The sequence below is a fragment of the Chlamydotis macqueenii genome, chromosome 2 (genome assembly GCF_036417535.1).
Source record: "Chlamydotis macqueenii isolate bChlMac1 chromosome 2, bChlMac1.mat, whole genome shotgun sequence".
Lineage (NCBI taxonomy): Eukaryota > Metazoa > Chordata > Aves > Otidiformes > Otididae > Chlamydotis > Chlamydotis macqueenii.
Genome location: NC_141557.1, coordinates 135,041,139 through 135,064,384, shown reverse-complemented (window position 1 = coordinate 135,064,384; position 23,246 = coordinate 135,041,139). Strand labels below are relative to the sequence as shown.

The window sequence follows — 23,246 nt, the reverse complement described above, 5'->3', positions numbered from 1 at the left end:
GGGGGGGGGGGGGGGGGGCGGCGGGGAACCGGCGACGGCACCGGGACGGCAACGGGCACCGGGACGGGCACGCGGACACCCCCAGCCGCGCGGCCGGGACAGAGGCGGGGGCCGCAGCGCCCCCTGCCGGCCCCGCCGCCCAATGACGGCGCTGTGGGTGGAGGGAGGGGGTGGGCGGCTCCTGCGGCGCGCGGGTGTGACGTCACCCGGCCGTCCACCGCCGAGCTGCCGCTGCCGCCATGGGGAAGACGCGGTCGCAGGCGGCCAAAGCGGTCAGCGTCTTCCGCATCGCCCGCAGCGCCGCCAAGGCCAAGGCCAAGGGCAAGGCCCGGCCCGTCACCTCCGGGCTGAAGCAGGTGAGTGGGGCGGGGGAGGGTGTGGGCTGACCCGGGGAGCTGGGCCAGTGGCTTCCCGCCACCGGGTCGCCTCGCCCGCAGGCCCCACGCGGGCCTTGCCGGCCGCTCCGGCGGGGCTGGCTGCGGGCCGGGCTGCGGGCCGGGCTGGCGCGGCCCCTCCGCCTGCTAGGCCTCTCCTGGGAGGCGAAGGGAGCGCTCCTGACTGAACAGAGCAGTTTTATGGACGGTGTTCTTCTGGGCACGAAACTGTCAAGTATGCGATTTCCACCTGAAAGTGAGGTTTATATGTTGATGTCATGTTCAGAAAGAGAAGCACAAAATCTGTATTTGTCTAAATCTACAAGCATCCACTACATAAACTGGGGACGGACTTTTGACAAGGGCATGTAGTGACAGGATGAGGGGTGATGGCTTTAACCTGGAAGAGAGTAGATTTAAATTAGATGTAAGGAAGAAATTCTTCGCTGTGAGGGCACTGAGGCACTGGGATGGGTTGCCCAGAGAAGTTGTGGATGTCCCATCCTGGGAAGTGTTCAAGGCCAGGTTGGATGGGGCTTTGAGTGACCTGGTCTAGTGGAAGGTGTCCCTGCCCGTGGCAGGGGGGTTGGACCTCAATGATCTTTAAGGTCCCTTCCAACCCAAACCAGTCCATGATTCTGATACGACTTCAGGCTTGAGAGGGGTCATTTAGAAAGTATCTGATAGCACCTCAGTATGGCCTGGGGAACGTTGTGCTAAAGACATCAGTTGTTTAATGAGCTTACGTTTACTGGCAACACTTGCAGCATCACTGATGGTGCAATTCAGGGTACAGTTTAACAAAATGTCTTGATCCAAAGCACCAGACACAGGTACTGCAAGGAAAGTCCTACTCCTTTCCGTCATTTTCCTGACCCCAGCCTCCCTTACTGGGCTCCAGGCTCTGTTCCCACAGCTCGCCTTGGTGCTGGCTCGGGAACTCATCACACTACGTGATTCAACTTGCTAAATCTGCAGCAAAAGCAATTAAAAATGCATCTTGTATTTTTATCTGCTGGGTTGATGAGTTGAACAAACTGAATTATGAATGAGTGGAAAGAGAAGCATTTTCGGGGGCGGGAGAACCAGAAAGGATGGAGTCTTTTCTGCCCCAGAAGCTATTTGTCTCAGCTGTCACATAAAACCGTGTCAGTGAGATGCAGTGAACAGATCTGAGAGCACACACTGCCACGTGTTTTACTCTTAATTGCTCTTTTCCCCCTTCTGACACCTTAGGTGGGCTGGGATGCTCTGCAGACCCTTCTGTGAGCTGATTCAAAACACTAAAGCAATGTAAACAAGCAAAAATAATATTTGCCATTTTCATGTCTGGAGACCACCACAGCCCAGGGGGAAAGAGAGGGTTGTGTGCCTGGGCGTGATGCCAGGGAAGAGGGATGGGGGTGATACAAGCAAGAGTTTGGAGCAGCAAGTCATCATAGCGTATCTTCCTCTCAAACTCTCCCTGAGCTGTGTGATCTGGTGAGAGTTCAGCTGGTCCCTCTGGAAGGGCAGATGATGATAAAAGCAGAAAGTGGCTGATTGTTCCCATTAGATATAGTTGCAGTCTGCTGGGCAAACAAGAGTTAAATAGCAGCTCTAAAAAAAAGGCCCTTTCAGATTTTCTCCTGGAACCAAAAGCCACTTGGCAAGTTAATCTGGTAGACACAGGAATGTAACAAACTTTGGCAATAAACAGGGAGCCCCAAAACAATTTCGTATTGCTGGTGTCACATCTCCAGTTAGTCTAGAGAGTTCTGTGTAATAAAGGGAGAAACAAGTTTAAAAACTTATTCATGAAAAGTCAGTAGCTTATTAGGAGTAAAATTTTATTCTGTGTGTTTGAAGCTGTATTATTTAATTCATTAAGCCTCTGGGGATTTACTTCTCATTAAGCAGTATAGGAAAATGCTCAGGAAAAAAAAGTTAAAATAGGTTTATTTTTTAATAGCTGGAAGCCCATTAGAACTATTCAAACAGCTTTTGATACAGATACACGCTAGCTAGCTACGTGATGCTAGATACGGAGGAGTCCTGCCAGACGAGCTGCGGATATTGCGTATTAAAACTGACTGGATCCTTTCAGCACCCCTGTGAAGCTGCAAAAGGATAACAAGCCCTGATGGGAAACATAAGATTTTTGTAAATGGCATTGCCCACAGTCCCATCCACTCTGGTTTGAGCTAGGAGCCGAGTCTGCATTTCTCCAGTCACCATCCACTGGAACTGCTAATCTGAATACGCTTCTTTTATCAGCCTCTTGCCACTGCTTTCTTACTACTGGTTCTCTTGGTTGCTCACTTAGAATAAGCGGAATTACTGTTAATGTGCACATGCTCTGAAATTATGGAAGCACTGAAAGCAAAATGAATACATGTAACAGTTCACAGTTTGCTTCTGCCTATGTAAATTGCTGAGAGGTGAATTACAGGGGTAGCCTTTGGAACAACAGTAGGTACCCTGAAATTTGGGGTTGCCTGAAGAAGTACGAGCGTGCTTCTGGAACATCTGCAATGCAATAGGCCATTATCTGGATACAATCCTGTTCCAAACTTGGTGCTTCAGAAGCAACAGGTGCTAGGATTGAGGTCAGCTGAATTTTAATTTGCTGCAGTGGTGAGAGAGTTGATGGCCTCATGCATCCACCCCGCTCTTCTACAATGGATTACTGTCCCCAGAGCACAGCACGTGTCTGTATCTTAGCTCTTCCCCTTCAAAAGCAAGCATATTTGCTGGAGTAACTTACGAAGGCAGACTTGGGCTAAGAAGTGAGGCTGAGGTGTCCAGGGACCAGATACACATCCTGGTCTGACACAGCCATAGACGTTTCTTTAAATACCACAGTAAAATCTGATAGACGTTGTTGGCCAGACTTACACTATGAACAAGTAAGAATGCAAGGTGTGATGCTGACAGGCAAACTACTGGAAAAAATTCAAAATGGTAAGATCATTTACAAATGAAGGAAGGAGCCCTTCCTGGAACTCCACTCCAGCTAAGACGAGCTGAGGGTGGCAGAGCAGGGCCTGTCCACAGCCTGGCTTTTGTTTGCTCTGTGTTCTGTCTCTGGATCACTGTGGGCTCCCTTTCCAAGAGAACAAGTTTTAACTGCTTTCATAATTTTCAATTTATTAGAACATTAGTAGTACATGACTAGGTGACATAATTAAGTAACAGATAAACTCAAGTTTAAAAACATACCTACCAGAAATCAATTTTGGAAGATATGCACGTAACACTGGATGTGTAATAGCTATACAAAAATAGTGCTATTTCACATGCCAATGGAATTTCAGTTAAAAAATACCAATGTGTGTATTTTTTTCCCTCCCAGATAAACATTAGAAATGCTGAGAAAGTTAGCACACTAAATAAAGCATTTGCTGAAGTCCAGAAAGAAGTACAGCAGCTATCAAAAGGCACTGCAGCAGAACCTCAGAAGAGCAATCAGGTAATTTCCCTTTGTAAAAATCTGAGGAGGTAAACGAAAGGAAAATGCATGTTCAAAGCATCATATTCTGGCTGTAAGACTGCAGGCAATGCATGCAGTTGCTTTAAAGCTACAAACCCAGCTTTTTTAATTTCAGTTGTGTGGCAATGTTGAATTCTGGTTAGCATATGAAAGGTGTAACTACTGAAGTCAAGAGAGAAGATGGTGGGCAGCCAAGCTGGAGTATGCTTCTAAAACATATTTCTCAATTATGTTCTAGCTGGTTTTTAATTGATTTTTTTAAAGTTAACTCCAGCTCCAGCCCCTTGATTTGAGACTTATCCCTCAACATGAATAGACACAGAAAGTAAGGATGAACCACGCTCTTCCCTACCTGAAGCACCTGATAGTTCTTTGAACCAAACAGCTCTGCCTCTTTTCTGTTCCCAATTCCTCAGCCTTCATATTCCCTCATCAGAAATACCAGAACCTGAAACAGCAATTTCTGTACTACAGCTCTTGCCTGTAGCACTTAGGGTTCAAGACAGTGTTTCACTCGTCTTCCTTTGTCTACTCTATTAGACAGGGCTACATGCAGTCTTGAGCAAGAAATAATCACAGAATTTAATTGCAGACAAGCTCCTCCTTGTAAACTGTTTATGCTGACTCTTCCTGATGTACTGGGCATGCTTTGGGGGAGAGAGAAATCAGTGGGCCAGGAAAGTACAGGTGAATCCATCCTGGCTATTGGGGGAAGAAGAGAGAGTTGCGAGAAGTGGACATGAGTTGCGTTTTATTTACTGTGCCTGGGGTGATCAAGTATGTGTATGGCCAGGAGCGACAGAATGAGCGTCAAATACCTTACGGAGAGGCTGAGGGAAACATGAAACATAGGTGGCAGTGCCGCCAGCGCAGGATAAGGCCAAGCAAGGGTTTCAAGGCCGTTGATGCCAGTGGCCCTGTCTTTGCTGGTTTGCACTGCATGCAGCCAGGAATTCAGACTATACATACCACTGCTCACGTGCTGGTAGGGCTGTACATGATGAAATGTTGAATTTGATCACTCAGGCTGTAATAGTATTTTGTCCAAAGCTGCAAAACCATGTTGTTGAGAGCATTTCCTGAACTAAAAGCTGAGCCTATTTCCATCTGGCCATGTATTACATTACTGGCATGGTGCTTTGTCTTTCTCCTGCAGCATGAAGTATTGGCTGCTTCTCTGTCAAGTTTATTGAATCTTGTAATCTCCTAAATTACTGAATTATGACTGCAAAATTAGCCTAAATTAAATATATAAAGACAAACTAATCTTCAGGACAACAGGCATTTACTAGGTTTTTGGTTTTTTTTCAAGCAGAGTAAAAATATACTGCTTTCTACTTTAAACTGTAACTAATTTTTTTCAGGTTTCCACACATCTGGAAGAAGAACCAGCAAACGTGGATGCTGCCACAAGTCTATTATCTCAGTTGTAATGCATACTGGACAATGAAGGGATTGCAAGAAATTAAGATCAAAAGTAACCGATGGCTTACTTTGTACAATTTTATTAAAAAAATCTTGTTAATATACAAGTATTGGCACACTTTAATACAAACTACAAACAGACCTTTCCTATCACCTAGGAAAGTGGAATGTAAGAAGTCAGTGTGAGAAACTTAAAGTGCTAAAACAGAAGGCACTTCACAAAATTGGTTCACTGAAACAATTTAGCGTAACTCAAGTTCATATTCTTCACTTTTCAGCTTGGCAGTGAAAGCTTCAAAATTGATTGAAAGATTAAAAAAAATATAGAAAGCTTCTTGGCAGTAAAGCTTCAAAGAAAATGCTGTTAACTGTGAGCAAGAAGCCTAACCATTTTTAAAAAAATGATCAAAAGGCTATAAAGCATTTACACTTTTCTTACCAAAGAAAACTCCAAATAATTGGATTACACAAAGGACACTCAGGTGAAAAAACGTGCCAGGATTTTTGATAAAAGCCCTTTTTTTTTCTGGTTGTTGAATTTGTTTTGTGAAGTAGTTACAGGAAGCAAAAGGAAATATACTCCCAGAGTCAGTGAACTAAGAAGTTATACATTCATTATTCAAATACTTAGGTTATGAAGAAGTCTAGAATGTTATAGTTAGAGGTAGATAAGTAGTCTGGTTGACACAGTATCTAATAATTTAGTATCTGCACATCAAAGAGATCACAGACTCCTTCATTATCATCCAGGTTAAAGTTGTAGTCATCTCCGGGAGTAGGAGAGAGTCGTAAGAGAGGAAAAACTGTAAAGCAGGAATAGTTTAGTTTAAATTAAAACACTTTTGGAATATCAGCCCTATCTCATAATTCAATATGTTTTGCCACTACTAGTATCAGAGTTAGTCTTAATAATTAAAAGTCTTGATAATCTGACAAGCGTGCTAGGATACATACTGTGAATACCTGTATTGCCTTCAAACTGAGGCAGTAAGTGACATGTCTACATTTTTTGCTTAGTATTTTAATTTAATTTGCTGCAATGGAGTGATAGCTGTGGAAGATGGACTTAATTTCTTCTTCTGCAGCAAAAGAACTCCTGAGCAGCTTTTGAAACTTCTGTCAGAAAGCCATCATTTATATTTATATTCCTTTGTCTTCTTACAGTACTGCATATATCGGCTTTCAAATATTTATCATTTTAAGTAAGGAAGTTACCATTATCCCTGTTTCACAGATGAAAAATGGAGGCAAGCAGTTTCTCTGTGCACTGCATTTCAAGCACAGACTTGAAGCCGTCTTTGGGGAGGGAATACAAGAAGAGAAGCCTCAGCCCTCTTGCTGTACCTCAGGAACACTAACCTAGTACAGATGAGCTGGGTGTGCCGTACCTGCTCTAAAAGTGGAGACTATTTCCATTTTAGCCATGTTTTGGCACATTCACATAATCCCATCTTGTCCCTTGGATCTTGTAATTACATGGTTCTTTCTGGATAAGCCCCGAGGTTGTCTGCTTGAAGGGCAGATAGCAGCAGAGGCTGCTCACAGCAGCATATTTAAAGGACAAGAGGAACAAGGCCAGCTGAGTTCACCTCTTTGCCTGGCACCTTAGCGAGATACAGCAGAGAGGCCGGGAGCATGTGAACTTACTAGCTAGTGGTTCAGTTCTGCACTCATAGCCACTGAGGTGCAAGAGCACAAAGAGGTGACATTTGTCTGTTCCGTTAGTGTACCACAGCTGGCCATGTATCAGTCTGCATGCAGGCATGTAAATATGTTCTGAGATGCTTACTCAAAGCTCCTGCAGGAGGCCTGAGGCAGAACAGAATTAAACCAGAATTATTTTTTTTTAAGACAGCACTCTAGTCATCAGCCTGTTCTTTCCTCGTTCCTGAATTAAGGACTGGTGGGTTACTCATGCATGTAAGTGCTTGCTGGGTTAAGGCTTTCATATTTGATTGTTAAATAAAACTGTTGCAGGGAATGGAAAGGGGAGCAAAGACAAGAATGACAAAGATAAGAGGAGGCAGTACAGGGAAAAGAAGTAGTTTCATACTGACTCTTGGCATCAGATTTAACAGACACCTACCACGAGTGCTGTTCACACAAAAACCAGGCTGCTACTTGTGATTATTAGAAAAGTGAAGATGCTAAATACTTACCGTCAGAAGACATGAGTTCATCAATAAGATCCCCACTGATATTTCCTGTGAAAGACAGGAGCATGTGTTTATGGAAGTCAACACCTGTCTCTGCATTAAAACACTGAATTACAAAGTACAGTATGGCTCATGTGCAATGTATGAGCTGTGAAGACAGCATGCCATGTATATGTAAAATATATTCATCTTTGTATCCCCCAGTTTTTCCTGATACTTTTCTCCCACTGAGCCCTTACAACCCTAGCACCACACACAATATGAAGCTTATCTGGTGGCAGAAAAAGGTATTTTTCTCAAGATGAGTTTGCTATTCAGAGCTGGGTCAGTGGCTTCATTAGATGTACAAAGGCCTGTCATTTCCTCTGTGGGAAAAGTGCTGTTTTTTTCTCCCTGTGTAACTCATCGGTAGTTAGTCACAAAGAAGGGCTCAGGAAACTAAGAAAAACATTTAAATAGTAACTACTTCTTCCTACCTGCGGGCTCCTCCATCTTTGCTATGTCGAATGAGTTTGGCTTGAGAATACAGTTAACGTCCAGGGGCAGCAAGCCCTGGTAGTCATTTGAGCTAACTGCAGCTTGGGCGACATCTCCTGAAAGGCTGGGGTACAACACCGACTCTGGAAGGCTGGAGTAAGGAGCTGCTGGGGTTGTACCGTCCTGCTGCACACTGCCATCTACAAAGACACAAAGGCATGCTATGAAGTCTGTTACAGTAAATGGGAACACAAAACGCCTACACCCGACTTTGTCTTTTGAGGAGAACATGGCCAATGTCTGGGATGAGGCAAGAGGAGTCTTCCCCCGTCCAAAGTCACAGGCACAATTTAGTCAGGACTCCTCAGAATTGCAGTCTATAATACTGACAGCATTTTCTTATATCTTTTTGAATTAGCCTACTATTATTACGAAAAAAATACCTGATATTCAGGCAGTCTCTCACTGCGGCTATGTGGAAGAAGGTAAATGACCTTGTGGCACAAAAGCTGGAACTGGTGCCTGTATTATCTGTCTCATTAAAAGGTACATGTTCAAATCATATCCTCCTTCAGAGGCTGGCAATTTCGTTCCATACTGCATGCTGAAGCACCTCAGAATAATTAACAGGATCACATCCAAAACCTGTTTGGTATAAGATGGTAAGCTACAAGGGGAGAATCTGTTTCACCAGACAGAAGAGGAAGAGGCTTCTCTGTAACCTCCCAAGAGCTGTTAGTAAGCCCTTTGGGTAGTTTCTTAACAGACAGTTGCTATGCTATGCAAATTCTTGATCTTTGCTTTATCTACCACCTTTTCTAACACTTTCTTCTTCTCCACTTCCTTTCCTCCCTCACTCATCTGAGGGAGGAAAAGCCCTGGGCCCACCTGATGGCGTGTTCGCAACGGATGTTTGTGGTAACTCTTGTCCTTGGTTCAGATCATGTTGTTCTGGTGGATTTTGTGAAGCTGTAGCAGGTTTAAGGGGAGCTGCTGGAGCTGCAGGTTGAGATGGGGGCTGTGCAAGGTCATCAGGTGGAGGAACTGGAAACACCATGGGCTTGGAGGAGCTGGATTCTTTATTTATAAGCAGCACATGGATAGGTCCTGAACTACTTTTAAGATTGATCTGGTATTTCTTCTGTCCATTCTGTCCCTGTAAAGGTGGTATATTATGCAAGTCACTGTTCCTTGAGAACTTGGAACTTTACAAAACATAACAGTAACTGCACAGAGTTATTTCCCACAGAAAGTAATGAAGATGTTTCCAGTACCTCAAAGGGGGCCTACAAGAAAGATGGGGAGAGGCTGTTCAGTAGGGCCTGTTTCGATAGGACAAGGAGTAATGGTTTTAAAATAGAGGCAGGTAGATTTAGACTGGATAGGAAAAAATTTTTTACAATGAAGGTTGTAGAACACTGGAACAGGTTGCCCAGAGAGGTGGTGGAAGCCCCATCCCTGGAAACGTTCAAGGCCAGGCTGGATGAGGCTCTAAACAACCTGATCTAGTCGGGGATGTCCCTGGTCCTTGCAGGGGGGTTGGACTAGATGACCTTTGAAGGTCCCTTCCAACCTTAACCATTCTATGATTCTATGTTTGAACAGAATTCTAAAACTGATGCAGAAGATAAATACAATGCTCTTCTAGTTAGATCACTAGGAAGAGACAGTAATTGGCACAAACTTAGCAAATCATACTCAGGGAAGAAAAATACTTAAAACTTACACATGTGATCTAATTAAAAAACCCCAACGGATTACAAACCTGTAATTTATTTACCTGAACAGAACACAGTTACAGAAGACACAAAGATACAATTCTTCAAAGTGCTAGATCTTGAATTCAAGTTCCATGAGACTTACAGGAGGGCTACATCTTATCAATAACAACAGTCACAAATAATGATTTCCGTGCATTTAAATTTTTTCCTTTTAGGCAGAGCTTCAAAGTTATCCCAGTTGGGACCAAGCATCCTGAAACAGTTGGATATCTCACCCAGACTCAGTGAACATAGGATCATGAGTCAGTAGAAACAATTTCTTAGCCAGTTTGCTAGACCTTCTTTTGGCAAGTTATTTAGGCAATACAGCTAGGACTAGCTTCCTATAGCACAGTCTCAATGAAACTGCTGACTTTGTACATTCTAGGAAAAATGAGTATGAGAAAAGTGGGAAAGGAGCCTCAGGGAAAGGAAACCAAAGCAAAATATCCACTTTGAACTTGGTGGCAAAGATTAAGATAGCTGTTTCAGTCCTCGGCAAAATGCCAAAAAAAAAAACCAACCCAAACCTAACATCACAGCTGCTAAATTTGGTCCCACAGAGAACCTTACCATTGCCTGAACTGATTTCAGCAGAGATGGACAAAGATAGTACCACTGATCAGCTTCATGGTTCTAGCTTTGGATGCTTTTAGGATATTAGGAGTGTGCTTAGCCTCACTAAAACTAGCTTGTGAAACTTCTCAGGTGAATTTCAGCCTTCTACAAGCATAGTGGCTATCATGCTTCATGCAATGCTCTCTCCCAACTATGTAAACCCTATTTAAACCAGAGCACTGCAACAAGAACAACAACAACAACAAAAATTAAGATGGACAGAGCTAAGTAATTTGGCCTCCTACTTTAATCTTGCCCATTTAAGCCTTCTGGCTAAAGTGAGACCAAAGTCTGTTTCTCTATATAGTCTAGTGCCATGAGACTAAACATAAACTAAATCTAAACAAAACCTGCAATTAAATTTAAAAGGCTTTTTGTAAGTGATCTGTTTGAACAATACAACAGAGAAATCTAACACATAAAAGTCACTGCTAGTAAGTTCTCAAGGGAATTCATAACAATTATGCCTAATTTGTAAAGCTGCAACATTTAAAAGCAAGACAGAAGATAGGGCAAAGACACCCACTATTGCATCTTGTTTTTAATAGAAGACAGAGTTACCATTAGTCTATCTCGGGTGTACAAAAAGTCCTTTTTCACACCCAGCCTCTCCCTTCTCAGCTGAAACCATCTTAATTTTTATTTTCTTCCCCTCTCACACACAGATGGAGATAAATCCTCCGTTCTATTTTAACTCTTCTTTTCCACTGTCCCTCTAGAACACTTAGGTAAAAAAGAAACCAGTACATACCATTTCGGGTATAGGTACTTCTAACTGTGTACCACAAGGTGCTTGAATTGCTAGAAGTGTGTCTCCTGGTTAAATGGCAATTTTAAAGAAAGTGTTAAGTGTGCATATTTTTCTTAAGTCTTGCATGGTATCCACTCAAATGAGATATGGTAATTCTCTAAGGTCACTTAAAATACTGCATAACTCTAGTATAAATAAACTTGTGAGGGGACTTGCACAGTCCCTATAAGATCCAAGTATATCCTATAATAGAAATCACAGAATTCCAATACTTAGACCATAGCTGCAATAACCTTTTCTCGTAGAAGTACAAGATTTAACACTTCCTTTACCTGTTTGTTACCTGTCCCCAGATCTCCTAGTTGTATACATAAAGTGACATAAAAATATCTAACTTGTTTCTTTTTCAGCTAAACAGCTCTCTGGTCCAGCTCACTTTACGGCTTTGAAAAATGACGGTAGTACAGAGAGATTTAACAGAAGGAAGAAAAGGTCTTAATGATCATCTTCAGTACCAGCACTTCAAGTGTCTAAGCTCACAGCTTCTACAGCACATACAACTGGGATGTAAGAGCTGGCTATTAAACTCACCTGTGGCTTCCTATATGCACTAAAATGTATTGGTTAAAGTCAGGAGATCACAATTAAATCAACAGCACTGGCACAACCTGCCTTACACTGCAGGTCACTAACCTGCCTGCACACCATTTCTCCATTGACCATAACCTGGAATAATGCTTTTCTTTCTTTGCCTCCTAAGAGACACTTACATGAAGTACTATGTGACTGGCCTACTAAGTGCTTCTACATTTTGTAAAGACTAACTTTTTTAGTAACAGCTTGGTTTTGTTAAACTCCGCAGTAGTTGTCTAATCTTGCATTTTTGTTCCAAAACAAATCCAACCTTCCCTGTGGCAAAGATATGGTTCTAAGCCTAGTTGGAGGGTAACAACAATCTTCTCTTGGGTGCCAGAGGATCAGGAGAGGATTTCAAGGGAAGCAATTTCTGCCTCCAATTTTTGGGCATTTCTTCAGACCTCCTATACAGAAGGATTCCTTTTGATTCAGCAGCAATGTCACATCATTGAACTTCAGCTGGCTCCGTTTATATAGCATCATCAAGAGCTCCCTCTGGCTGCAGCTGCCACCAGAACATTTTAGGAAATTTGGGCCTGTCTGGCCTTTCTGGTGGGTTGGACCAACATGCCCTGTCTCTGTTGCCATTAACAGCCTGAGGTAAGCTGCTACAAAGTATGAATACAGGAAAAAAAAATCCAAAACCAGTACTCTGAAAACAGCTGAACTACCATTCTGCACAGTCTGTGACTACAACTAGGAAATGACAGAACTTGCTGTCATGAACATTATGAGAGACATCTGCTTACAAATTATCTCTATTAAATACTTTTTATAAATTCAAAATACTTCCAGGGAAAAAGCAGGTTAGCTAGCAAGTTAGTTTTCAAAAGAAAAATCAGGAAATCCCTCACTTTAAGAAATACAGCCTAGCAGCAACTTACCATTGAAGCAATTACAGATATCTTCATGGGTGACATATGAAAATGTAATTGATGTCAAGGAACATTTTTCTTAAACCAACATGAAACTGGCATTCGTTGCATTTTAAAAGAAATTTGTCCAAACTCACCCTAAACCTTAAACTTACTGTTGTGTAATCAAGGCACGATTTTTGGCTTTCAGAAAGGCTAATTAAAAGACAGAACTCTACTATTTTAAAAAAAAAAAAAAATGTACATCTGAGAAGAAAATACAAAAAAGAAAAAAGTTACGTAGCTTGAATGAGAAGAGATTCTTCTAAAAAAAAACCAAACCCACATAAAATCTTGGTTTGAAGAATACCATTTACCTCACGAACTTGACACTACAGAATTCAAGTGTGTATCAGGACTTCCTAGAATCACACAAGAATACTTCCAGAGGGGACTTGAGAGTTCATCAGCCATCCCATTCCCCCGCCTCAAGGTAGGATCAACTGCTAAGACATTCCAGACAGATGTTTGCCTCCCCTCTTCTGGAAATCCTCCAGTGACGGTTATTCCACCACCTCACTGGGGGTCAATTCCAGTGCTAGCTCTCCCAAAGGGAAGTTTCTCCTAACATCTAGCTTCAATCTCCTTTGCTACAAAATCCATTTTACAGGAACAGTTTCCATAGAGCAACTCAAGTACTTTTTAAGTACTTATCACTGGTGCTGTAGATAAGAAGGGCACCCAATCTTAGGTGTCTATTTCGCTCTATATCTTGCAAGACAGCTAAACACATGGTTATAAGCAGCATAGCTGGAACTTTCTGCTCTAGGGTATTTACACATAGGACTTTTCCAATTTCAAACCCAACAGGCTTCAGGACTTTGTCAACTCAATTTATCTTTGGGTGATAGCTTAATCTTTTCAACAGAAGGAAGCAACACAAAAGGAAAGTCATGTAAAGCACTTGTAAGAAAATATAAATTGAAGTGCCAGAAAGCAATATGATACATTTAAAATAAGACACCAGGATTGTAGTATGGTCTTAAAAATTACTGCCATATAGATACATATATGTGCTAAATTATTTTCAGGTTACCAATCATACAGTCACAGAGGTTAAAAATCAAGTAAATAAAGTTTATATTTTCTTTCTTTTTGAAACAAAATCAGAAAAAATATTTGCCTCTCCTTGCTTCTAGATAGTATGGACTACATTATGCTTTATTCATTACCTACACTTCAACTGCTGCTTTAATTCCAGTTCCAAGATGCACACAATTAACTTAAAAGGATATTGGTGGTTTGTAGAGTCATCCATTACATTCTTGATACTTTGCTGAAGCCACAGTTTCTGCTGATCCAATTCTTTTTCTTTTATCTCTAGATCTTCAATTTCAGCCTCCAGATACCTCAGCCTGTCTATGACTTCTTTTGTGTTGCAGCCAGCACCTACTCCTCTTAAAAAGGTATAAGGGTTCATGAAATCACAAGTGAAAATCTAAAGCAAAATCTAAAGCAAAGATCATTTCTTAAGACTGCTTTCAACATTTTGAAGTCTATTAATATTCAGTAGGAAGGAAATGAGCGTTTACCCTCCCAGCAGTGTTTTAACAGAAAAATGAAAATTCTTAACTTCAGATCAAATTTAGAATTCCCCTCTACCAAAATGTATTTTCTTTTGGAATGTAGGTTTTTTTTCAGCATTGGAGCTGGTTTGCAGACCCCTTCTTCCCCTCTCTTAGCCGGACCTTTCACCTCCAGCGGCCCAGAAGAAAATAGTCATGGACTACAGAAGGGTAGGTAGGTGGAGACAGTGTGTACCAATACCCGTCCCAGATTCATCTAGAGTGAATTTTTCAATGACAAGCGCTAGTTATAACGTAGCAGTACAAATTTTCTGGAAGTTTCTCTCCTGTATGCTTTAAACTTGATTTTATGTATCAAAGATGTAAGTTAAAGGGAAGATAAATAAAGTTCATTTGCAACTTTTCTGTAATTCTGAAGTGGTGTATTGTTCCATGATGAGCGTAACATTAATTTTACAGTGTCATATCTAGTCAGGAGAAGTGGAAAGAGGCAATTTTTGTTGCTCTTGAGCACACAAAAATTTGCAGAATTGACATGGCTTACTTCCACTGAATGCTGTTTTTTGACTTCTTCTCAATGAGATCAATCCCCTCCAAAACATTGGTGATATCATAGATTCTTCTCTTCTGCCTCACAGCAAGAGTATCAGCAGCCTGTCAAGAGAAGAACAACAAGTATCAGCAACTTGCACGCTGAAGGCAAAAGACAGTTAAGCCATTCCCTCGGAAAAATGCCAACTAATGTCATTCTGAAGGGAGAAGATTCAGCTCTTCAGGAGCCAGACGCTCAATGGTGAATTCAAAAGTTCAGCTCCTGCACGTGGTGCTACAAAGCATGCTGAGAGGAGTCACCTCTTTGAAGACCAGCAGGCCTACTGCCCTTGTCAGGGAGGAGAGTTCCCATGTGTTGCAAAGACTGTGTTCAGGATTTGGAGCATGTGCTATTCAACTGCATGGAGGAGCGTGCAATGCTCTTTTTGGAAGGCAGGAAGAAGTAGGGAAGGCAAACAGCAACTCCCTGCAGTGGAGAAAGCCTTTGAAGCCAATGACATACTAAGTTTATCATCCCTTCTGCTGACACTTGAGGTATTGCAGTCTTTGTTTGCATTTTACTGTGCTCAGACACAAAATGACAGGGCTGTAATTTCACAATTGGCTGAAGCAGAGCTGCAATACTTCAAGCCAGCATCATCCTCTAACATTTCACTGCACGAATTCACCTCGCAGAGTACCGGGGCTGGCTCAATCTGAGTACCAAGAGTCATTTCACAGCCACCAGGATGCTGGTACAGCTCATAGGGATGCTCACCGCTGTCACGCTATCACTTGTACGTTGCAGCCAGCGAGGCTGTGTGTCTGCATGCTGTCACAGCTTGTCACTCAAAGCAAAGCAGAGTGTCAGGCAGAGGAAACAGTCTGCTTCATGCTGTAATTCTCTCCACAGTGACTCTGATGTACCCGATGCAAAGATTTGAGATAAAATACGCAAACTTGAGCTAGTCATGCCTTCCACACCCTCCTCTCTTTGATGCTGTAAAGCGGCTCAAGTTCAAAGACTCTTAGCCAAAAGGAGAGAAAGCAAAGAGGAGTCTGACTCTGTAACTACTCGGGACACTCAGATAAAATGATTACAGAGGATTAGATGTATTAAACAGATTAAAATAAAAAAAAAAAGAAGTAAAATAAAGAGAAGGATAGCTGGTAAAGACTTCCACACTAATGTGTAAAAGCAACTAATTTCTGCAATAAGCACAAAATAATTTATTTCAGTTTGTCCAATAATCTATTAAATTAAGTAAAGTAGTAGTAGTAAAGTTTTAGTAAAGTAGCTTTGATGAAGAGTACAACCTGAGACAACCACAAATAGGAAGGAAAACCAAATCCATTTTATAGCAAAGTCCACATAACTCCTTTTACAGTATTTTCTGAACCATAAGCAAACTCACTAATCTTTCCTATTAGAAAGTTAATTACTATGACTTAGTAGCCCAATTTATACTGGTGAATGTTTTGGTACTGAAGTAAAAGTAAAGGAACAAGAAAGAAGAATGGAGATTAAAACAATATTTCTTATACCCATGAAGTATAACCACTGCTCTTTCCCCTTGACAGTGATGTACCTACAAAACAGTGCTTCTACTGATCCTGTCATCAACATTTATCTTTTGTATGGTCTTCTGTGGTAGTCTGTTAAAATCTTTTCCTATCTAACAAAATTAAATACATACAAATACATATAAAACACGCACTTTAGTTCTCGCCAAGGAAACAGGCTCTTTAATCACTTGTGTCAGCAGGTATGCACCTGCTATCTTAAACTGCTATTTTTGCTGCACGCATACACACTGCTTACAACAAGTGCAAGAGAAACCTTCAAAATCTAGGAAGTGACAAAATTGATGCCACCTGCACAACATTTAATCAGCACCCTGTATATCTCAGTCTTCAGAGGCATAATTCTACAAGCTCTCTACATTACTCAGTGCAAGGGATGGACAGCTGCTCTTCTGGTTAATTCTTTTCTGATTTTTTTCCCACCGCTCGACACATGGACCTAGGACTTAGTCTACTGCCCATGGTTTGAATGTTGAAGAAACTGCTCTGGAGACTGATTTCATTACCGCATGAGATTTTCCAAAATGCCTGCCTGTACAATATATAAATTCTTTACTAATCTTTATGTATTTTCCATCCAAAATTTAAGACTTAAAAAAAAAATTACTGATTTTGAGTGCCCAACTTCAGATGTTTCAAAGTTGGAGTGGTCTCAGTACTCTAAACTCGATTGTATTTCGTATGCCCAAAGAAGAGCTCCCATTAACACCAGCAGTGGAGATTCACTGCTGCTGCAAACCAGGCTCCAGAACCCCCACGTTAGGGTCTGAGAAAATGAAGGACACAGCCACATATGTATTTGACTTGACTAGCACTGTCTGTAATTCAATCACAGCTACAAAGTCCAACTAATTCCAATAACTCCAACAAAGAAACCAAACTGGGGCCGGTCTGGAAAGTTTAATCCAAACATTCACTAACTTTCTGGTGCTGGTCTTACAACCTAATTATCTTAAAATTTTATGGAGTGTTTCACAGATATTTTAAAAACCAAAGGGAAAGTTCCTCCCCAACACTCTAGCAGTTACCAGTGTAACACCTGCTGGTAGGCACATGGCTCAGAAATTAAGTTCAGTTATTCAGTTCCTCCACATAAACCAAGGACTAATGACTTCAGTAACTAAAAGAGCCTCCTGAGACTTTTAAACAAATCTCCTGTTGTCAAAAGCACTTCTAAAACTCATCATTTCTCAGCCTATGTCAAATGGCTGAAGCAGATCCAGGCAGCACAAGAAAGGGACATCTACTACAATGGCCCTATTAAGATGGTTGGATGTAGCTTCCACATTCCCTCCTCTGAATCATCTGTATTTGGAATTCCTTCCTAATATCTTTTTAATGTAAAGCTGCTGCACTCTAGTCATTCCTTCTAGTATCTCCTCTTGCTTTCAATATGCATGGATCCAAGACAAGCACTATATGAGTGTCTCATAGGCAGGTTCTGAACTGGAAAAATAATACCTAGGCGCAGTGCTTCGGTTCTGTGTGCATTCAGATGGTGCAACTTCTGGAATACAGAAAATTCAGAATACAGAAACTGATCAGCACGGTTTCAGTTGCAGGCATGCCCACACACACACACAAACCTGCCCAGAAACAAAAAAAATGGACAACCGGAAAAAACATAGCCGAGAGTTTTTGTGCATTCTCAAGCAACTTCTTTGTTCCCTGGAGCTGACAAAAGGCAGCGGGAATTATCAGCTGCATATTTGCTGTGTTAGCACTGAACAACAGAGGAATTTGCTAGAGCACCACGGCAGAGTCATAACTGAGAAGCTTAACAAAGCAGAAGTGCCAGCAACGTGTACTTGCTCTCCATGTGTCAAAGGAAAGAGGTCCTGCATCTTCCAGACTGTGCCCATAGCAGATGACATCACCTTCTCCCCAAGAGGGCTGTCAACAGTTCAGTGGGAGTTTTAAACTGAACAGTGTGCTTGGCAACCAGTACGTAAAACTACTGCACATCACTGCACATGTAAAGGTTAAGGGAATGTAAAATTTAATAGATAATACTTTTTCTTTCTCTGTGGAGTAAGGCAAGGGTAAGGCAGTTGTTATTTGCTCCTGATCAATACATTTCTAAACATAGTAGCAAACAAGTAGATTTTAGAGTACCTGATGTTTTGCACTGATTATCAACTTAACCTTGAGTACAGCAGGGACCGTATTCTGCTAGACACCAAGCCCCTTTAAGAAACCAAGGCAGAAGGAATTGTATGCTATTGAAGAGAAAGAATACACAAAGTTTTGGGAGTCATTTCAGGTGGCTTATCCCTTATTCACTCATCTTCCTCTTTTTCTCTCTTCCCTGCAATTCGTGGGTTGCTGCATATAGGAACTTTGTTTTCTTTCCCTTCCATCTCATCCTTCATTATTTTAAGCTTATTTCCTTAACTAAATTTGTTTATACAGGTTATTCAGGGACAGTTATACAATTGCTGGAGAATAGCTGTTTGATTTTCAAGTAAGCACTGTAGAATTCAAATTCCTAGTAAAGAAATCCTCACTTCCACTCCCACCAGTTGTCAGATGCTAGCGGAGAGGTGTTCAGCGCTACAACATTTCCAAAACCAGTTCAGCACACAGAACTCGCAGGGTCCCTGCTACTGAAGTGAGGAACAGTGCCCACACATAGGACAATGCAACACTACTGCTCCATGATTCTCTTACAGATCACTTAACTATAATTCTAGATGTGTCAAAAAATCACCAGGAAATGTCCTACAGGACAGCTTTTCACTCTCAATTTCTAGACCACCAAGCCAGATGCACACTTAATGTTTCCAAATTGTATTTTCTTCATAGAATCATTAAGGTTGGAAAAGACCTCTAAGATCATCAACTCCAACTGTCAACCTAACACCAGCATGCCTACTAAACCATGTCCTGGACTGCCACGTCTACATGTTTTTTGAACACCTCCATAGATGGTGACTCCACCACTTCCCTGGGCAGCCCGTTCCAGTGCCTGACCACTCTTTCAGTAAAGAAGTGTTTCCCAACATCCAACCTAAATCTCCCCTGCCACAACCCAGGGCCATTTCCTCTCGTCCTATCGCTAGTTACCTGGGAGAAGAGACCAACATCCGCCTCCCTACAACCTCCTTTCAGGTAGCTGTAGGGAGCAATAAGATCTCCCCTCAGCTTCCTCTTCTCCAGGCTAAACAATCCCAGTTCCCTCAGCTGCTGCTCATAAGACTTGTTCTCCAGACCCTTCACCAGCTTCGTTGCCTTTCTCTGGACATGCTCCAGCAACTCAATGTCCTTCTTGTACTGAGGGGCCCAAAATTGCACACAGTATTTGAGGTGCGGCCTCACCAACGCCAAGTACAGGGACATAATCACTTCCCTACTCCTGCTGGCCACACTGTTCCTAATACAAGCCAGAATGCTGTTGGCCTTCTTGGCCACCTGGGCACACTGCTGGCTCATGTTCAGCCAGCTGTCAGCCAGCACCCCCAGGTCCCTTTCCGTCAGGCAGCTTCCCAGCCACTCTTCCCCAAGCCTGTAGTGTTGCATGGGGTTGTTCTGACCCAAGTGCAGGACCCGGCACTTGGCCTTGTTGAACCTCATACAGTTCACCTTGGCCCATTGATTCAGCCTGTCCAGATCCCTCTGCAGAGCCTTACTACCCTCGAGCAGATTGACATTCATAGGGCACTGCTGGCTTTTCTAGAGAAATATGAATCAGCAGCACGATATCAGATGGTCAATACCTGCCAGTAGGGAGATATCTGAAGAACTTTACCGCATGAATCATTTCTTAGAACGCTCTGTTCCATTTCAAGACTGTCCTGGTTCTTCAGTTCCCTGAGCACACCGACATAACACACATGTTGTTTTTCATTTTTCCTTAGATATGTGGCTTATTTTTGAGAAATACCAGTTACAGAAATATATGTTCTGACTCATTATTTATGAAAGTACCAACAATTTACTCACTTCGGTTAGAATTTACTTCCAATAAATGGTATCCTGTAATTCCAAAATCAGTTTCCAGTAAAAGTCTTGAGTTGAAATGACTATGACTTGTTGCAATGCTCACTTTCTTTTTCTTGGCTATCAACCCTTCTATTCCCTCTGGGTGGATACCTTCCTCACAAAAAGGAATGAGAAACATTGTCCCATCCCTCTACACAGCCCAACTTTATTGTTCAAATCCATCCTCTTGGCTCGATGTCTTACAAATTGAGTATATGTTTTGCTTCTCAAACTGACCTGGAAAATGTCACAGCACATGACAGATAATAAAGTAAACTGTATAACAATCCCTGAGATGTGGACAGCTTAGTTCTGTTACTAAAAAAAAGAGGCAGTAAATACAAAAACGTTCATGAACTTGTCCAGGCCACAGCACAACTCAAGCAGCAATATGAAACCTATCAGTGTCCCTCCCAATCCACCCTGAAGTTTCACCAGCCACAGTAACCTCACTGAAGCACTTGCACTCTGAACAGGGATGCACAGAAAAGCTTGGAGAACACCATTCACCTCCTGGAGCCCATTAAGAATAATCAACAAATAAGGCCAGTTTTCCAGAAAGGACTTTGAGTAACCAAAACGCCAAGCCAACCTCTCACTGCACCTTGACTAACTCCCCAGCGCTTCACTGAGAACCTTAACCAGCCAGGCAAAACACACTTCTGCCTTGACACACGGACACACCCTGACAACCAAGCAGAGCCCCGGCCCCTCGGCCAGCGTGGCGGTGTGCTCCACGGAAGCCAAGAGCAGGACACCAGGGAAGCAGTGAGTGGGACGTCGAGCCAAGGGCCCCTCCTGAGACAGAGTGACCTCCTGGCACGAGAACGCAGCGCGAGGTGGGCTTGGGGATGACCTCCCGGTGTCAGGGCTCAACGCCTTCACGGTACAGAGGTGGCAGGCTGCAGAAGTGGACGACGACGATTTAGCACCAAGCCTGCCAATTACGCATCATTTATATACACCAAAAAAAAGTAGTAAAAAGGCGATAGTCTGTTTTTCAACATCATTTTCCCTTTGTTAAAAGGACATCGAGGGGGACGGGTGAGAAACAGTTGCAAATAACGGCCCGTACACTGGGTCAATGCAGAGGACTAAAAAATAAATGTGACAAAAAAAAAACAAACCCGGAGCTACATTTCATGCGCGGTAACCATTTTAACCTCCTAAGAAAGAGTGAGAAGGCGTGTTTCAACCGAACGCGGCGGCTGTCAGCCAGCACCGAGCAGTCGCCACCCGTCAGCGGCCGGGTCCCCCACACCGCCCGGGGAGGGGAGGGGAGGGGAGGGAACGGGCGGCGTGGCCCGGCCCCCGCAGCGCGGCGCGGCGCGGCCCGGCCCGGCCCCCGGGCTGCGGCACCCTCTCGGCCAGGCCTCGTCCCCCCGCGGCGGGCAGGCCGCCGCCATGGCGCCGCCGCCCCGCCCTCGCACCGCTTTGAGGTCCAGCACGCCGTCCTTGGCCTCCTGCAGCAGCGACACGAACTTGGTGGTCAGCAACCCCAGGCTCTTCTCGTGGCGGCTGCTCCCGCCGCCGCCGCCGCCACCACCGCCGCTCGCCGCTGCCGCCTCGGCCGCCGCGGCCATGCCGCCAGCGGGGCTGCCCCGCCGCGCCACGTGTCGCGACCGCTGCAACGGCCCGAGCCCGGAACGGAGCCCCGGCCCGAAGGCTGCGGCGGGAGGGGGCGGCGCCGCAGGAAGTGACGCTGCCGCCGCCGCCGTTGCCTGGACACCGGCATGTTTCGGCCGCGGGGGGCGAGGGGCTGCCGGAGGGGAACGGGCCGCGGGACAGGAGACGGGGCCGGCCCAAGGCCCGCCTCCCCGGCGAGCCCCGCGGGGCAGGACGGGCGGCCTCCGCGGCGCAGGAATGGCACTTGGCCGGGCCAGGCTCTCGGTCGGGCTTCCCCAGGCCTGCCTGTCCCCTGCACGAGGGCTCCTCGTCACTCCTTTCACCGTTTGCACTTGACACAAACCCACGCCGATTAACGATGATCTGTGTTCGAACAGCTCCTGAGGCAGGACACGGGCCACGCTGATGGTCTGGCGAGAGGCGCCGAGAATTTCAGGTGCTTACCCAGTCCCTTGCGCTGGTGTCAAAATTTACTGGCCCTTAACCTTCATCCAGGTACGCCTCTCTCCTTCAGTGACCATCAGCTTCTCTACGAAGCCCTGAAGGCCACGTAGGATAAGAATTCAAGAGATGCACTTCAAGAAAGAGGTGCTGTGGGAGAAGACCCTCAGACACCCCATCACAGGGGCAGTGGAGTGCGATATGAAGGGACGTTGCACTGAACGTGCCTTGTCACGTAGGAGCTGCACCTTCATGGACAATAGCACATTCAGGGCAAGGTGTGTATGTGTAGGAGCAAGAAGGTATGTGCTCTCTCTGGACCTTCAATCACATTCCTCCTGGTCTTGGATAACACGGGAGTTTCCTGATGGATTACACATTCAATATTGATTAAATAGATGCATTAGCTTGTCTGGGAAGGAAAACAAAACAGAAACTAATAATGGAATTGGTTTTAAATTGTCATGCTTAATGTGGGAGAACATGCCTTGCATCTGACAAGGTCAGAGTTCACATTTCGTTTAGATTTTTTATTTATTTTCTTTGTTCATTTATTTTATACCTTTCAGTAATATCAGGCTGAAATTTATCCTTGTGAAAAGGTAAATTTGCACAGCTTTGATCTACGCTATATTTTTATTATTTTATAATTTTGAATGCAGAAATCATTTAAATATCTATGAAAAAGCTCTAAGGAAGGCATGCAAGCCTAAATGATGCCAAATGTAGAATTAGCTGCCAGAAAAACAAACAATCTAAACACTCTTAATATTAGGACATACCCAAGTACTGCAGTATGAGATTTCTGAGCCAAGAGCAAGGAATAGAAAGAATTTACATTAAAACCAGTAACAGCTCCCTGGATGAAATCAGAAAATAGTTTCAGAAAGAAAATTTTGGAGGAAAAACTTTGAGCTGATATTATAAATTGAATCAGGATAAGAGTAAATTCTTTTACCTTCCTGGTGCATTCC

The 23,246-nt window shown here is 43.5% G+C and overlaps 2 protein-coding genes across 2 annotated transcripts; one reads left to right on the top strand and one right to left on the bottom strand.

The window, feature by feature from the left end:
- The first annotated feature begins 108 nt into the window (after positions 1 to 108).
- RBIS (ribosomal biogenesis factor) lies at positions 109 to 5,378 on the top strand. The gene is made up of 3 exons (XM_086740979.1): positions 109 to 356; positions 3,709 to 3,825; positions 5,211 to 5,378. Exons 1-3 carry the CDS (start codon positions 240 to 242, stop codon positions 5,277 to 5,279), a joined length of 303 nt encoding a protein of 100 aa, XP_086597105.1. The 5' UTR covers positions 109 to 239; the 3' UTR covers positions 5,280 to 5,378.
- E2F5 (E2F transcription factor 5) lies at positions 5,332 to 21,857 on the bottom strand. The gene is made up of 9 exons (XM_086740977.1): positions 21,636 to 21,857; positions 14,654 to 14,763; positions 13,819 to 13,980; positions 12,554 to 12,597; positions 11,034 to 11,098; positions 8,793 to 9,060; positions 7,904 to 8,104; positions 7,431 to 7,475; positions 5,332 to 6,074 (listed from the first exon to the last, which is right to left on the bottom strand). The coding sequence occupies exons 1-9, from the start codon at positions 21,786 to 21,788 to the stop codon at positions 5,965 to 5,967; spliced, it is 1,158 nt and encodes a 385-aa protein (XP_086597103.1). The 5' UTR covers positions 21,789 to 21,857; the 3' UTR covers positions 5,332 to 5,964.
- Positions 21,858 to 23,246: the final 1,389 nt, after the last annotated feature.

Bases quoted from the DNA above. Each gene is read 5' to 3' on its own strand.
- RBIS (XM_086740979.1), top strand. From the start codon at position 240: ATGGGGAAGACGCGGTCGCAGGCGGCCAAAGCGGTCAGCGTCTTCCGC. The intron at 357-3,708 runs GTGAGTGGGGCG...TTTCCCTCCCAG, and splicing joins TCACCTCCGGGCTGAAGCAG to ATAAACATTAGAAATGCTGA. The intron at 3,826-5,210 runs GTAATTTCCCTT...AATTTTTTTCAG, and splicing joins AACCTCAGAAGAGCAATCAG to GTTTCCACACATCTGGAAGA.
- E2F5 (XM_086740977.1), bottom strand. From the start codon at position 21,788: ATGGCCGCGGCGGCCGAGGCGGCAGCGGCGAGCGGCGGTGGTGGCGGC. The intron at 14,764-21,635 runs GTGCGAGGGCGG...TTCTCTTGACAG, and splicing joins GCGTGCTGGACCTCAAAGCG to GCTGCTGATACTCTTGCTGT. The intron at 9,061-11,033 runs GTATGTACTGGT...CCACCTTTACAG, and splicing joins AAGTACCTATACCCGAAATG to GGACAGAATGGACAGAAGAA.